Source organism: Leptopilina heterotoma, unplaced genomic scaffold (assembly GCF_015476425.1).
Source record: "Leptopilina heterotoma isolate Lh14 unplaced genomic scaffold, ASM1547642v1 Lhet_177, whole genome shotgun sequence".
Classification (NCBI taxonomy): domain Eukaryota; kingdom Metazoa; phylum Arthropoda; class Insecta; order Hymenoptera; family Figitidae; genus Leptopilina; species Leptopilina heterotoma.
Window position 1 is genome coordinate 297,572 of NW_025110893.1, and position 16,442 is coordinate 314,013.

At 29.6% G+C, this 16,442-nt stretch overlaps 1 protein-coding gene across 24 annotated transcripts in view; it reads right to left on the reverse strand.

Moving 5' to 3' along the window:
* The window catches only part of LOC122499867 (voltage-dependent calcium channel type A subunit alpha-1), a 112,901-nt gene that overhangs the window by 41,932 nt on the left and 54,527 nt on the right, over positions 1-16,442 (reverse strand). For 18 of the 24 annotated variants that reach the window (XM_043608412.1, XM_043608411.1, XM_043608422.1 and 15 more), the window contains 2 exons: positions 11,537-11,647; positions 3,613-3,696 (listed from right to left, as the gene is read on the reverse strand). In XM_043608412.1, coding sequence (XP_043464347.1) covers positions 3,613-3,696; positions 11,537-11,647 — 195 coding nt within the window. Of the gene's footprint in view, positions 1-2,095; positions 2,138-3,612; positions 3,697-6,523; positions 6,635-11,536; positions 11,648-16,442 lie in introns of all 24 variants that reach the window. The other 6 variants (XM_043608413.1, XM_043608423.1, XM_043608425.1 and 3 more) reach the window with 4 other exon arrangements.

Here is a 16,442-nt window from a genome sequence, read left to right on the forward strand (position 1 = left end):
ACCACTAAATTGGTTTTATTAATCAATAATAAATAATAAGTGATCTAATCTGTGGATTAAATTATTAATAGAGTTTTATCCAAGCTGTTCCGATTTTCCACGCGAAGAATTCAAAATTATCAAACTCAAATCACGATCAACGAATTATTTCCAAACAAAAAGGAGAAACTGGAAGCTTCAAAGTAAAAGGAGGATCCTCAGCAACAAGTGTCATTTTTTAAAAATTATTTGCTTTTCCTGTAATCAACAATACCACACCAGGATAATGCAGCGCATCACTACTGACTACAGCTGATAATCACTGAACCACTAGAAACAACTGTGACAAATCTACATACCGGAATAACCTATCTACAACTACCATACATTTCACCCTACCATATAACATTATTTGTACTGGCTATTTGTTAAACAAGAGGCCATTAAAACAAGAAGAAGAAGAAGATCGCGATTCCAACTCCTCAGTTCGTGGCCTGACATGCTTCGAGGAGCTTCTCGGGAAGGGAGGCTACGAAATTTCACTCACGGTGCTACTTGGTGAATGCTCTCGATGAGAAAGGTTTCGTACCCCTGGTTGTAGGTACTGTACTGCACTTGGTGAACGCTTTCGATGCTCGTCTGATCTGGGTAATCTCCCTGTAGGTGCTACTATGGTAAGCGACCGATATGGATATTTCCTAACATTCTAGCTCTGCACCCCAGGTATATGAAGGTGCTTCTCTTACACCTGAGCCCAAGCTATGAAGATGAATTCTTATCTCAGGGTGCTACATGGGTAAGAAATCGCCGTTCAGTTTTCTTATTTTACAATTTTTTTCAACGGGCAAGAATATCGGCAGTGTTCCTATATTTGAGTATTGGTTCTGTCTTATAGAAGTCAAATTCAGTTCCTCAGAGTGCATGTCTCAGGGTACGGTCCCATGTTGAGCAGAAAACACAATACAAAGCAGAATTTCGTGAAAGTGGAAAGGATAGTGATATCTGACTATCTCTCTTGCACTCACGAAATTCTGCTTTGCATTCTGTTTTCTGCTCAGCATGGGACTGCACCCTTAGTCGCATCAGTCACGATAGATCATGGGATGAATTCTAGACTAGTTCCGTATAATAAGATACCGACAATTTAATAGATTCAGGCGGAAATAAATAAAAACATAAACTGCATAGAATTGCAATAGATCGGAGCCAACAAACAACGGATCATCCAATACTAATTGCTTGCGTTCATTACAAAGGTTATGCATTTTTAAAAAGAGGATTCTTATGAATCTTATAATGTATTTACTCAAACTATCTAATGATTTAAAACAATTATTGTTAATAATTCGGAATTATTTAGGGCATTACTTTTAAATATAGATCTTCATAAAAATGGTATGTTTTACAATAAATATTTGAACTTTCTTGTAAATGAAAATGTACTTGATCTTGTACCGGGATTTTCAACTGGATGTGACTTGGTTGTGGTCAAAAACCCTGTTTAGTTACTTCCCTTATAAATTGTTTATTTCTAAACTGATTAATTTGAAACTTGAGGAATAACTTCCTTAATTGTAAAGCGAAACATTCTTGTAAAAAGATTTAACAGTCTTAATGTTCGCAGCATACTGAAAAACCGTTGGTATTTAGGATAATAAATGTTTTCTCACAGCATCAGGATATTAATGATATCTGTGGAACGTTTTAAGGACATTTTTTATCATCCGACGGTTAGGATATCCCAGGGATGATCATGGATGTTCCTGGCTTGAGTGTGGAATGTTTATTGATGCTGTGAGAGTTAAGGTAGTATCATTTGGCAGCGGTTTCTTATAAATTAATGTCAGAAATCATATACTGACACATATATATATTGTGTATGTTTATTAATTACATTTTTAAGAACATAACAATACTAAGTAAGGAAGTAATTCGACTATACTATTGTCTGATACTAATATACACACTAATAACATTAAAACAGCATACATAAAATTACTCGTAACAGTATTTTTTATATTTTTTCTACCCTCATAAATTTGTGCTACTTTTTCTAAGTACAGTTCATTAGCGAATTACAATAAGTCACAGTTTTTCGCGATATCAATTTACTTACCCGATCAAGGTTTTCATTATCTGAGAGACGCGCTAAGCGTTCCTAATTAAAAAAGAGATTTTTCAATAATCGGTTCTCATATTTTGTGATTCACTTTGGCTTAAAAGGTATTCTTAAAATTAAAACAAATAATTGATAAATAAGTATAATTAAATTTAAAAAAAACTTGAGTTGACATAAGTATCCATGTAGTTTTAAAATCGTTTAATTTTGCATACCCAAATTGGTTATACTGTAGTTCTACTTTGCATTATTAATTTATTACGAAACCTTTCAAGTTATTTTTATCCTCTTATTAGGATCAAATTCTGAATGTATATATAATTTGAAATATTAGAAAATAATCTGAAGTTTGATATTTGCTCTATTTAATATTATAACAAAATAATGGTGTTGTTGAAAATTTAATATGTTTCGGAATAAAAACCCTTTTTCAAGTGCGAATTGTTTTCATATGACACGTAATCTCGTACCAAGCATAATCATTAAACTGTTGCAGCATGCTTACTGCAAAGTTTTTCCAAGTAGCAAAATGTTAGTTTATTGTGAATCCCTGGTTTGACTGTTAGAATAATTAAAAGAGAAATTTCATTTTAAAAAATTTAATACAACTTAAAACAAGTGTATGGAAAAGAAATATGTAGTAAATGGATGGTTGCATTACCAATAATAATTATATATATATATTCCTAGTATAATTACGGTTTATTCTGCCATTCGTTGACAATACCTGCTCTATATTTTTTGTGATAAAGAAGAAATTGAATAGGAACATAGATACTAAAATAGATAGAGTAAGAGAAGGGTTGAATAATAAAATATACGAAAGATAAAGAACTTGTGTAGTATATAAGGTTTAAATTAAAAGTTGTTAATTTATTATTGAATTTAAACTCGTGTATATTTTGAAATATTTTTAAGGAAGAATGCTCTACTGTGTATAAAAGACTTTTCATGTTTCATTACAGGTATAAAAGTACTGTAACACAAAAGTTTTTAAAAAGTTCTAATTCTGTATAAATTCTACACAAGAAATTGTGCTATTTGAGAAATTTCATACTCATTTACAATTATTATCTACTATAGGAACATGTCAAATTGTCAACTGTAAAGCAGTCTCCCTTATTTTAATTTATTATGTTTTTTCCAATGTCTTCAATTTTTTAATTTGTATAGAGTATTGTAAGATAAATATTCCTTTATACAGTGTGGTGAAAGTAAATTTAGAAAGATTATTGCTAAATACATTCGATGTTGAAATGTACGTTGTACGTTCAAAATTACCTTTTTTCGCAAAGCGTTGAAGAAAATGTTTAATGTGACGCGTCAAAAAAAAATTCGTTAGTGCTTGCTCCACTCAGTTTGCAATTTTTATTAGAATTTAGAATAAATCACTTACTTTCACCACTAATTGCACAAAGAACTATGCTATGTATTGTAGCACAGTTAATGAATAAATTAACTTAAAAATAAAATGATTGAAATATTTGTTAGAAGAATAATTCAATTTTACATACCCCAAATTCAATTACTAAAGCGTCCACGATGCTACCGATGACTGTGATGAAATCAAATGTGTTCCAAGGATCCTTGAAAAAATTCTATCGGAAATAAAAAAAAGTATTGTTAAACATTATATACATAAACATATTTTTGAAATCTGCCCTCAATGCTTTTTACAAATAGTTTAAAAAGTCTGTTCTTTTCTTTGTTAATCTGAATCAGCAAAAAAGAAGAAAGCAATCAGAAACAATTGATATTAAGTTTAAAATCTGAGTGTTTTTTCAGCTTTTTTAAGCCTGATCTATTTTTCGTTTCGCTTCCTCATACTTTGTATTCCTTCAATTAAAATTTTTTTAAATGCTCTAAACAAGAACATAAATATCTTAAAATGTATAGAAGGAATTATATGCAACCACAGCATCCTTATATTTTACATATTCTACGGATGTGTCCGAAGAAAATAAGCGTTTAAGATTTAAATAAGTTTTGAATTGAAAACAGTCTTTTAGCGTTAGCAATATTTTTATTAATGATTTCAACTCCCCGTGTAGAAATTGGCCTAACAAAGCCCTGGCCCCGCATGAAACAGGGAACCCGACCGGGCCCCGGCCTGAGAGCTCGGCAAATCGGGCTTTTCACCATGGCCCCGGCCAGTTTTATTGTTTTACCCGTTGTAGACCCAGCCAGGGCCCTGTCAGAATTTCTACACGGGTGTTTTAACCAACACCAAAATTAAAAATAGTTTTACTGTTGCGACTTTGAGGGCAGATGAGTTTAAATTTATTTATGCAGGAGTAGAAATAGGACTAGGTGGTGTTTTCTCAATACGATACTTTTATATCAGCACATTTAGTAGTAAATATTGCTCCAGCATATAAATATTTAAACATTATTGTTTTAAAACATAGATGTAGTTAACTTGTACTGAAATATTTAAATCACAAAATATGTAAGTTTGTTTAAATATTCATGTTTAACAAAATTATATGTAAATAATGTGTCGAAAGTATGCTTGTATCATGGTGAATGTAAATAGTAAATGTGGATAATGTAAACTAACTAAAAATAGCAGATAGTTTTTAAAATATATCTACACATAAGTACATGCTGGTTTTCGCAAGCGGATAGAATAAAATTTTTTAATTAGGTATAATTCGAAGTTTGAATAATCACGGTGGAAGTAAAAATTGAGCCCCTGGATTCTATAACTGCCGCTGCGCGCGGTTTGGGAAGAATAGTACCAGTCAGGTATAGGAGTGAGCGCCTCTGGGCTATTCACTGCTACCTGACTGGTATTATCCTTTCCAGACCGCGCGCAGCGGCTGTTATAGAATCCAGGGGCTCAATTATTCAAAACACGAATTTTTTTAAAAGCTGTCTTAATTGTTTTAAAATATTTAAATCGAATCCCTAATGAGAGAATTTTATTAAATTAATGATCAAGTTAATATCCATAACGTTGATTAAAACGAAAAAATTTGTTTATGTATTCGAATATTAATTTTTTGAAATATACTGGTTACTGGTTTACGATTTTGCAGACAAATAATAATTGTCAATTACATTTAAGGTGTTATTTCAATCAAAATTTTAAACAATTTGTCTCAGCTGTGTCCTTTAAAAATTGTTAATTCATCTATGGAGTGATTGTCTTATTCATATGTAATTATCAACTCCACTTAAGTAAAAAATATAATTAATTTGTTACAAATGTATTTGATTGAGTTTGAGGTTATTATTAGTTGACGTCAAAACACAAGCTTTGTAATTAAAGTTGATATGTGGTTGCTATTCTATCGAGTGACGAAAATCTCGTAACCAATCAGAGCACCTCTTTTACTTGAGAAGGTCACAAAAGTCGCTATTCTCGGAAGATAAATCAGGAGGTTTCTGCGATTGTACGCAGACTAAAATAATGGCAATCAACTACTTTTTTCCGGTCACGTGCAACAGTAGAGTTATTTTTTAAACAATTTTCAATTACTATACTATGAGTCGCACAACACTTTGTTTACGTCTTAGTTCTGGGAGATTTGTGAATGAAATATCTAACTTTTATAGTACCTAAGTCTTATGTGAATAAGAATGTTTCGCCTCCGGATTCAGTGCTCTGAAGTTAGCCTCAAATGCTTATAGTATATTTAACATAACTTCAGGTCATAGAAGTACTTAACAAAATTTACTAAATATTTTTTTAGTTTAGGTGAAAGGCTAAATTGGTTTTTCAACAAATTTAAATATAAAATTTGAATTTGCCTCCTCATGGTGCATCGTAGAAATAAATTCCTTAAAATTATATAAAATCACGTATAAATGACCTTTTATGGAATTCTATTGGGAGTTAAACTTTTACTATCTTTTTACTGTTTGGTAAGTTTGCAGTAAACTTTCTGCAAACTGTTACTCACATAGCACAATATTGTGTCAATATTGCATGAAAATATTAACAATATTACAGGGAAAAATGTATGCAATATTGAGGCAACATTGCTTGGCAATGTTATAATATTTATTATTTTATTTTATAATTACAATATAATTACGCTATCGGATTAACGAAGGGAACATTACCCATTTAAATTAGATTGATTATGTGCCTTTCTTTGATCCAGTAGCACAATTATAATATTTATTAAATAATGATTTACATATATCAATCAACCATATATAATAAGCCATTAGTCTCCAATAAAGATTTTTTGGGAACAAAATGAATGAATCAATTATTACTAAAATTATTACAGAAAATAATAAAAATAACAAGAATATAATGACATTAACATTAGTTTAACCCATTAACGCCCAAAACAAGAAAATTCTTCGAGCAATTTAATGAGTTAAATATAGCTGAATATTGCAATGTATAATAAACATTCTGCTACACGTGTATGTTAAGTGAATTAATGATTAAAGGCCTTTTTGTACCTTGCATCCAAAGGCGACGAGTTTAAGAATGCACTCTATGAGGAAAAGTAAGGTGACGATCAAGTTCACTATGGTCAAGCTGTCCAAAAGAACAGGAGGCGCCTCGTGATACTATAAAATATACCCAACACAAAGGAGTAACATACGAACGAAAAATTTCATATAATATCTAACACTTTTTGAAAATTATTTTTCTGCTTAAATTAGAAATTTTAAAAGATTCATTTAAATATATCGCTTATTGATTGCTTGAAAGTGGAAAAAGGTTTAAGGGCATTTTATTATAATTCACTTTGTAAATTTTTCAAAAACTTAAATTTAAATAAGACTTCTTAGAATTACTGGATTCTTTAACAAGATACGCACAATGTTAAGTAAATGGCGCGTATCCCCTTGTAGAATCCATCCCCTCAATTACTTTTAGAAGTAGAAAAACATTTTTAAAATTTAATACTTGTCAGAGAAAATATTAACAATCCACATTCTAAAATGTTCGACTACACTTTACTCTGTTTTACAAAAACACAAGTTAAAATTATTAAATTCTTTATTATTATTTATTTTAATTACGAATTAATTTTAAACTCAATCAGCGAAAAATTCTAACATTAATTATTTATTTTATAAAATGTACTTTTATATATTAAAAGTTTTATTTACTTTTAAGGTTTGGAAATATCTATAAAGTGGGATTTGGTAAACCGATTCGACGAATATTTACATACGTAACTGTAAATTATATTATTAATAAAATGAAATTATAAATAAACCTTGATAGTATCTCTTGGTCATTATTATTGTTAAGAAAAAAATAAACAATGTAGTTTTTAAACTAAATGTTTGATTATTAAAATTATGATTTGCAAAAAGCTCAAATAATACCGGAGCAGATTTGAAGTAGTAATTACATTAAAAATTCCAAATAGGGTAAACGTACCAATTGTCGAGGATGGTTCCTGTTGTCGAGTAAACAAACTTTGAATTTTATTTAAACAGTGTAGCACATTGTAAATGAAAAAAAGTAATAAATTTTAATTTTTTTATGCGTTATAAATGTGAAAAAAATATATTAATATTATATAAACAAACAAATGAGACATTTTAGACAATATTTTTTGGTTATTACCATGGTAACATCGACAAATGGAACACCCTCGGCAATTGGTACACTTACCCTAGCACAATATACGAATCAAAGTAATAAGTCAATATTATTAGGCAATATTAAGTTAACTTTATATGGTTCTATTTCATGTTATTTGGATAACGTAACTTTGTTCTGCAGATTTTACAATTATATAAATGATTTATGATAAATACTGTAAAAAATTGATAAAACTCTAAATGTGTGATAATTTTTAAGATTTTTGTAACAGTTATAACCCAAATACCACCGCAAAGCTGTAGCAGATTAAGCATGGATTTAAAAACTTATTTATATCAAGTAGCAAATTAAAATTCACGATCGAAATAGTTTCCAACTTTTCGACGAACAAAAACATGCTCGGACGTTTATAATGATATCCCGTGAACCGAATAAGATTTTTCAATTCTTTTGCTCTTAAATTAAAGATCACACTTAAATGAAGACACCTATATAAGTTTCAAATTTTTTCTGTTATTTTTAAAAAATATTCTAGAGTTTAAAAAATTGCAAAGAAAATTTTATTTAAAAAATTTTTTTGTCTTTGTCGACTGCTAAATCTTTATATAAAATATTAAAATTTTCAGTTATATATCATTAATCGTATAATTTTATATACTTTCGAATGGTATATTTGTTAATTTTCTGATATTTGTATTCATAAAAAAATCGTGATTTAAAGATTGGTATCTTTTTGGGCCGTAGCGATAATTTTCGAAGGTAGTGTATACAAAAAATTAATGCGGGGAAAAATGTTCTTTCAACTTATAGTTATAATAAGATTTAATTATCTACATCTTTTGGTAAATGTACACACTAAAAAAAAAGTTTTACTTTCAGCCTCTTTTTGAAGCTGAATTTATGATGTAAACGGAGTCAGCCCCGTTAAACAAGGACAGAGTTATGTGAAATACATGGGCTGAATTTAAGGTGTAAACGGAGTCAGACTTTTTTTTTCCTGTGTAATAACGTAATTTTTTTTCATTCAAGGACAGATTGTTAATAGTAGACCAACAATAAATTCCCTCTTCTGGGAATACTTGTATACCCAAGTTAGGTAAGGTTGTTTAGTGGCAAGCTTTATTACTTTCATTAGATGAAGAAAGAGCTTTTTACCTAGGTCTATCGTTGATAAAATTTGGGTTACAGAATTTTAATTTTTACTAATTATTTGAGATTGTAACAATTTTGGTAGATTCCGAATTACGAAGTAATAGTCAGACGCTGAATTTTTTTAAACTTTTCGTACATGCAATTCATAGGACAATATTTTATATCTGATTTTTTATATTGGCCTAAAATTGGTTTTCGGGGTAAAAATCCCCCTTAAAAATTTTTGGGGTAAGTTTGATTATTTACACATTTAAATTTATACATATATCATTGTAATATTTCTCAGCTGTCGGTAAGTTAACTATTGTCATGACCCTTTTGAGAAAGAAAAATGTTTCTCTTTGCAAGGATACCACATCAAATATTTGTATCTCGGTATTTAATCGAAAATTAGCAACAACTCTTAAAACAAGGTATTTTTCAATGTCAATTGCGTGCATCACCTGATTAAACTGTTATTTTGTGTCCTGTGACGTGTAATACTCTTTATTTTCACGTTTAAAATATTTCACGAATTGGAACAATAAATTTTCTGAATTCAAAAATCAACCCAATTCGAAAATCTCGCTTTCTGAAATTCAAGAAACGACGTCCCAATTCGAAAAACCCAACCACCCAATTCGACGATTGAATTAATTTAAATACATGAAAATGTAGTTTTTGTGCTTTAGCCGATGCATCTTAATTAAATTCTGGCAGCTGCGAAATTCGCTAGTAGATTCAATGATCCCAGAAAACTCCCAGTAAACATTTTTTGACAAATATGTTAATTTAAAAAGTTTTGGTGCATTTGCAAGTATGTATTTTAAAATATTTCTAGTACACGTGGAAGAAATTTTAAAGGTATTATTAATTTATATATGAATGATATTCACATTTATCAACATTATCACAAAAGCATTCTAGGGAGTTAATGAGAAGTAAATAAAAATAAATTGAAGAACTGTGAAGAAAGAGTGTAAGGTGAAAAATGCATAGCTCTTGTGCTTGCAAATGGTGAAAAATTAGATATAAAAGTTTTCTACTGTCTGTTCCTTCTTTACAAAAGTACGTAGAAATCTTAGTAAATATGAAATTTTGTTATGAGATTGTTAGATTTAGTAATCTTTAGTAACATTTTGTCCGATATTTTCAGGATCTAATTGTTGGGAAAACTCAATCGTTAAAATAGAGTATTTCATATAGTCATGAAGTTGCATGTTTGATATAGAAACAGTTGCTTAAAACAGTAGATTCAGAGAATGTAACCCATATCAGCAGGCCGTAAACAGGAAATCTCACCATCAGTCCCAGGACTCATGCGCTCAAGTGCGCGCGGATTGTGCGGGTGCAAAATATCTTGCAGTGCCACGGGTGATCGTGGAAAGGTTAGATCCACAGAACATCGTTGAAGGATAATCAGAGAGATCAGGAAGAAGAAGCAGGAGTGCCTCAAGCCTATTAACCTTGAGAGGGCCGGGGTGGCCACCATTAATTTTCACTACTATTTTCATCGAATTGACTTTTTATTTAATTTTACTTCATAAAAAACTAGTAAAATTTTTAAAAATTTTCCGGCCCTCTAAAGGTTAAGTATGAGCAGCGGAACGAGTGCTGTAAGCCTGGTTCCCTCGGAGCTCGACAAGGAAGCAATTAACGAAGAATACGAAAAGTGCGTCAAGTTAAGAGCGAAAGAGTCAGAAATGATCAAATAGATCAAAGATCGACTGCGTGCTTGAAGTGCGGAGAAGCCAGTCATAAGTTCGCTGAATGCAAGAGGAGTGCAAGATGCTTCCTATCAAATAAATGTGGCGATAAGGTTGACTTAAGTAAGCAACCACATCGTTGGCAGTAGATCATGCGGAGTCTTCAGGTCAGCCCTAGAGGAGACCAAAAAGACTCGCTAGTACGATAAATAAATAGGCCAGAACATGAGCGGCACGGAAGGGTTGCGCAAGCAAAAAAAGTAAAAAGTTTATTAGTAGTAAAAAGTAAGTAAGTTCCTTCCTTCCTTCCTTTACTTACTTAAGTAAGTAACTTTATAAACTTTTGCTTTTTAAAGCCAATAGGCAGTTCCATGGATTGAAAAGACGGGAGTGGTTTTTAGTGGGTTGAACAGAACAAGAGTGGTCATTCCCACATAACCTAGGATTCTTTATCCAGGTATCTGAATTCATATGGAGAAGCTTGTAGATCAAACTTGGAGACATAATTAATTATACTCTCCAGTGGCTCAATAAACCCTCTAGGAGAGTTAAATTAAACAAATCAAAGTGAAATCAAATTACCTAATCGACCCCTTTGATGTTTACAATAAAAAAGTAAAACATTGCAGACCTGTGTAATTGTTAATGATATTGCAAAGATATAGTAATATAATAATTAACTCTAATGTTTATCTAAAAGGTAATCAGCTGGGAATTCATGCAAGTAATAAGTAATTTTTGTAGATTAGTGTTCCTATTCGTGTATGAATTTTACATATTATTTGCAATGCAAGAAATAACAGATAAAAAAAGAAATAGATTACGTGACATTTTCTTTTAAAAACAATAGATAATACATCGCACTAAAACTTTTGCATTATAGCAAAAATACGAATTTACTAAGAATATGTTACGTAACCTTTAAGGTTTGTTATTCAGTGGTCACGTGCCCCATATACTTTACTATGGAAAAACATGACACTGAGTAACATGACCTTAAGCAATAATAATTCTTTTGGATTTAAAGGCATGATGCAAAAAATTGTACATTGTTGTTTATATTGTTCTTACCCTGACACCAAAAGCGGCAATCTTCAAAATACATTCGATGGTGAACATCCCCGTGAAACACATGTTCATGTACTTCAATGTATTCTTGTACAGGTCACTCTGCCGGTGGTACTGTAATATATACACTGACAGACACTCGGCAGACAGAAAAATGTACGTACATACAGGACTATCATTAGTGATAATCAAAAATTTAATATATTCAATGGTCAAAAAACAGAAGTAGAAATTTTAATTAATTTTTTTTGTCTATTATATTGATAACGTTTATAAAATTAAGTACTTGAGAGATATTGTAAACTTTATTATACAATTATTCTTTTCAGACTTAATAAAATAATGTTCTTGATATACCTAATGCCGATATGTTTTGTTTTTTATGAGAGGATTTGTCTTATAAGATATAATTTTAACAATACAATAACTGTGACGCTAGTGAGTTAAATGGTTTACCGCGTTTCGCTAGTATTCGTTTCATACCGTTTCTCCGAAATCTAAATCATCGAGTTGTTAAGTTACGTTACCGTGGACGAGATGAGCGTTACTTGATTTAATTATTCCCTAATCTAGTCATGAATTTACTTTCCGATTATCATTATTAGATTACAAGGTCCGTCTCGGTGTGGAGTCAGGGCGCTACCTAGACGAAGAAACAACTCCACAGAATCGCTTCAGGTGAAAGAGTAGCTCCTCAATTCACTTGGGGTGGTGAGCAGAAAAGAGAGCGAATGATATTGACCACGATCATCAGGTGGTCAACTTATCGATAAAACAGATACTTGATTCCTGAAGGAGAACAGGATTCTAAATAAGAATTGGTGATTTTGACAAATGGTTGACCCTGGAATTCAAACAGTGGCTGACAGAAGAGCAGCAAAAGTAATGTCAGGCGCATAGGAGCTGTAGGCAAGATAAAACATTCATAGGAACCAATATAAATCCCAGAAGAAAAGCGGAATTTCGCAAACATAGTAGGAAAGGTACATTTAACATTTTTATACGTTGATTTATATTTTAGACGAATGCCATATTTTCTTGGATCAAGAACATACTCAATTAATAATGTTATCAAACTAAATGTTTTACAATATCTCTCGCTGTAAGAAAAGAAGTTAATTTCGTTTAATTTTTATAAATAATTAAATATTAATGGTAATTGGTTCGTAAATTGAATTATGGCATCAAATTATTATATTTTGACTGTCAATCTTTTAAGATTAATTTGCTGAAATCATTGTACACTGTTAGCGTTTTTTACAGTCATTGAACTGTTTTTTGAAGTGTTAATATAAATATTGTTTGTGTTATGAGGCTTTTTGTACATTGTGATTTTTCGACAATTATGTAAGAAGCAACTAAACATCACAAAAAACAACAATGAAACTATAAAATTATATGTATGTGACGCTTCACCATGAAAGGGACCCTATGGCGACATATTAATATGTAATGTTATTATCACCATAAGACACTTTCACCATGAAGTATCACATATGTAATTAATACATTACTGTGGTTAGGCTTATATTTGCTTAGAATATTAAAAACAACGTGCAATATATTTTACAAGTGCATAGAAGAAATCTGGGTTCAGTTTTAGTGTCTATTCAATCTATCGAAATATAATGTGTTACTACTTATTCTTTACGTTTTAAAGTGATAATAGACACTACTTAAATTGAGTCCAGTTTTTGTCTATGTGCGAAACACTGTGTTACATTACGGTTGTACATGTGTCGTGAAAAAAGTTTGTTTTAAAATTGTAAAATAAGAGCTTATCATTTGGACTTACTGTTTTAAAGTTTCAATAAATAATATAGATTCAAGTTTTAATTTTTTAATTAATTTATTATATAATAATTATAAAATTAATACTAGGACGTCCGTAGAATATCCTTGAATATCCGTTGCTGTTAGAGTATTTTCAAGTGATGTATTAATTTTTTAATTGGTAATCTGATAATATGAAATATTCTACCTTCAATCTTAAATGTTAACAAATATTCGCAGATTTAAAATTTTTTTTCTGTCTAAAATTTTTTTTTTAATTTTTGAAAGGATTATTTTTTTCTTGAACATACCTCATTAACTTTTTTAAAGTCAATTAACTTTTTTTATTAACTGCATGATGTTTGCATGTTTGCATGTCTTTGTAAATTTTGTTCCAACGCAAAACTTGTGAGATCAATGAAAGGAACGTCTAATTTTATTGAACTCTTAAAACCTGGACTACTTATTTGAATTTAAAGTGTAATGTTTTAAAATGTTTATCATCAGGTCAATTAGTGTTCAAGACTAAAGTGAAAAATCATCTTTTGAATTAAAAAATGCAAGCGTCAAACAATATGTAAAGTAAAATACAGAGTAGCACTACAGTTTAAAATAATTGGAGTACATTTCACCTCATGCAAAATTGTATTAATATAAAGGAATTTTTTTAAATTTTAAGAATTTAATTCAGAGGAATTGGGAACGGAAAAATTTGTATTTATGGCCCCATGAACTCCCAATACGAAATATATATTAGATATTTATACCGAAATAAATGAAAAGCTGTTAGTAAAAATTGATTATAAGATATTATGCGAGCAAAAGGAAGTTCAAAAAAATTAAAATCATTAAGAGCGAAAACGAGTTATTACATTTTGTTGTATAATATCTACCAAAACAAATTTTACCAGCTCTTTCTTTTTTTCATTTAATAAAATCTAAAAAAAAGATTTAATAAAGCAGAAACGATCAAAAAATTTTTTACGCAATATTAAAAAAAAACAAAGTTTGATACACAAAATATTTTTGTATATTTTTGCTATTTTGTGCTCGACTTTTAATGACTGTAATTCAGACAAAAAATTTGTTTTTATTGCCCAAAATCATAGGACACCTTCGAATGGATATCCCAACATCATTTTCGTTTTCTTTTAATTATGAATTTTAATAAATCATTGAGTCAAAAAATATCTATTTGGTGCACAAAATAGCCCCATCGAAAACAATCCCAAAATTTTATAAGCCTGACTATTAACTACATCAGAAGTAATTTAACAGAAACAAAAAGAAGATTATAGTAAAAAACAACTTTACAGCTAAACTAGGTGAAGGTGTGGGAAATTTATTGCATCGAGAGCATTAATTCAACTCTAAAAAGTTTCTTCCATTGCTAACTCATTTCTGGGATTAAAATATATTCATCTTGTTCTCTTATTTAAGCATCAGATAACAACCTTACCTACTGGCAAATAGTTTGCCGTACAATATTGCTTAAATCAATACATACTAATTATTATAAATGTTTAAAGTAAATTTTATTTTAGATAGAATATTTAATAAGTGAGTAATAATCGTGCAAGCTAAAAGTAAAACTTGAAAATAGATGAGAAGATTTTTAAAGGCAAATTAAATTGAAATACTGAATTTTAACTACAGCAACATTATACAAAAACCTTGATATTTAAAAATAAAGAGTAGAATTGGCACCCACATTTAACAGAAATAGAAATATTTTAATTTCTGCAAAATAATGATTGTACATTAGATAAAATTTTGTAATGATGTTGCTACATAATATAGATATATATTTAACTCGTTAACTATGGCTAGGAAAGGGAACTCATAAATTATTTAAACATTAAACAACTTCTGTACTTCCAACCGTAACTAAATTATTCATTTTTATGTAGACTAACATTAATAATTATTAGAATTAATTCCCAGAAGGATTATCAGCCCCTTTTTATGATTAGAAAATATTTTTTAACGTGAAAAATGTAGAAACTAAAATTGTGATATATGATTTATTTGAGCTTTTAGCAGGTATAATTTTTTCGCAAATTAACCCTCTGCTGATACTAATTTATCTTCACTTTATCGTCATAAAACGTAACTCCCATAGTACCCACCAGACGTTACATCTGATGATTATTGACGATAATGGTCGTCAGCAACAGCAGAGGGTTAACAAACTGATTTGCATAAAAGGATAACTTAATAGTCATTTAAAACAGCATAATTTATTCTGAATCGTATAAGACCCAAAAGATAATGACAAGAGAAATTATCAAAGCTTTTCAAACTTAATTTTAAAAAATATGCAGAAGCGATTTGTAGTTAGGCTTTATAATTTACACATGTATAACTCGTAAGGAAATTCACATAGTACGCTGTTGATGCACTCTTGATGCACCAACCTTAGTATCTCAAAGCATAATTAGTATCATAGTAACCATTTCTCTGTTGTACAAAATTATAACTTTTATAATAAATTGTAAATCTCTTTTTCGGTAATCGGATGTAACCAATAAAATTATTTTAATTCATTATAGCAAATGGAATATAAGCTTTTTTATAATAAATTTAAATTAACAATTGTCAACAGTAATTTGATAATTAATTATAAAGTATTTTATAGTACTGTTTTTTTCAAAATTGAAAAACATTCCTAAGAAAATTTCTTTTATTTCGATTTTGCAAGAATTGTTGAAATTTTCACTTGTTTGCTGATAGTTAAAACACAGTTGACTATATAGGAAGATAGCTATCTACATTAAATGTTGTATACAACAGAAAAGCTCTAGATAGATTTTTTAGAAAATTTGTAAATACTATAGTATAATTGTAAATATAAATAACAAACTACTTAGATTCAAATTCTACAAAGTTTTCAAAACTAATTGATATTTCTACAAATTCTAGAAAATGCTATTAATATACGTATCTTATTTTTTCATTAATTATATTTCTAATTTTATAGGAAATATTTGCTAGGACCGAAATATTTTTAGAATTATATATATATTAAAGTAGAAATAGATTGTTGAAAAGTTTTATTAACTATTTTTAAACAGAAATTCTTCTATTGCAAATAAACTTGAAATTTAAAAGAAATTATGTTTATTACGTGTCTCAA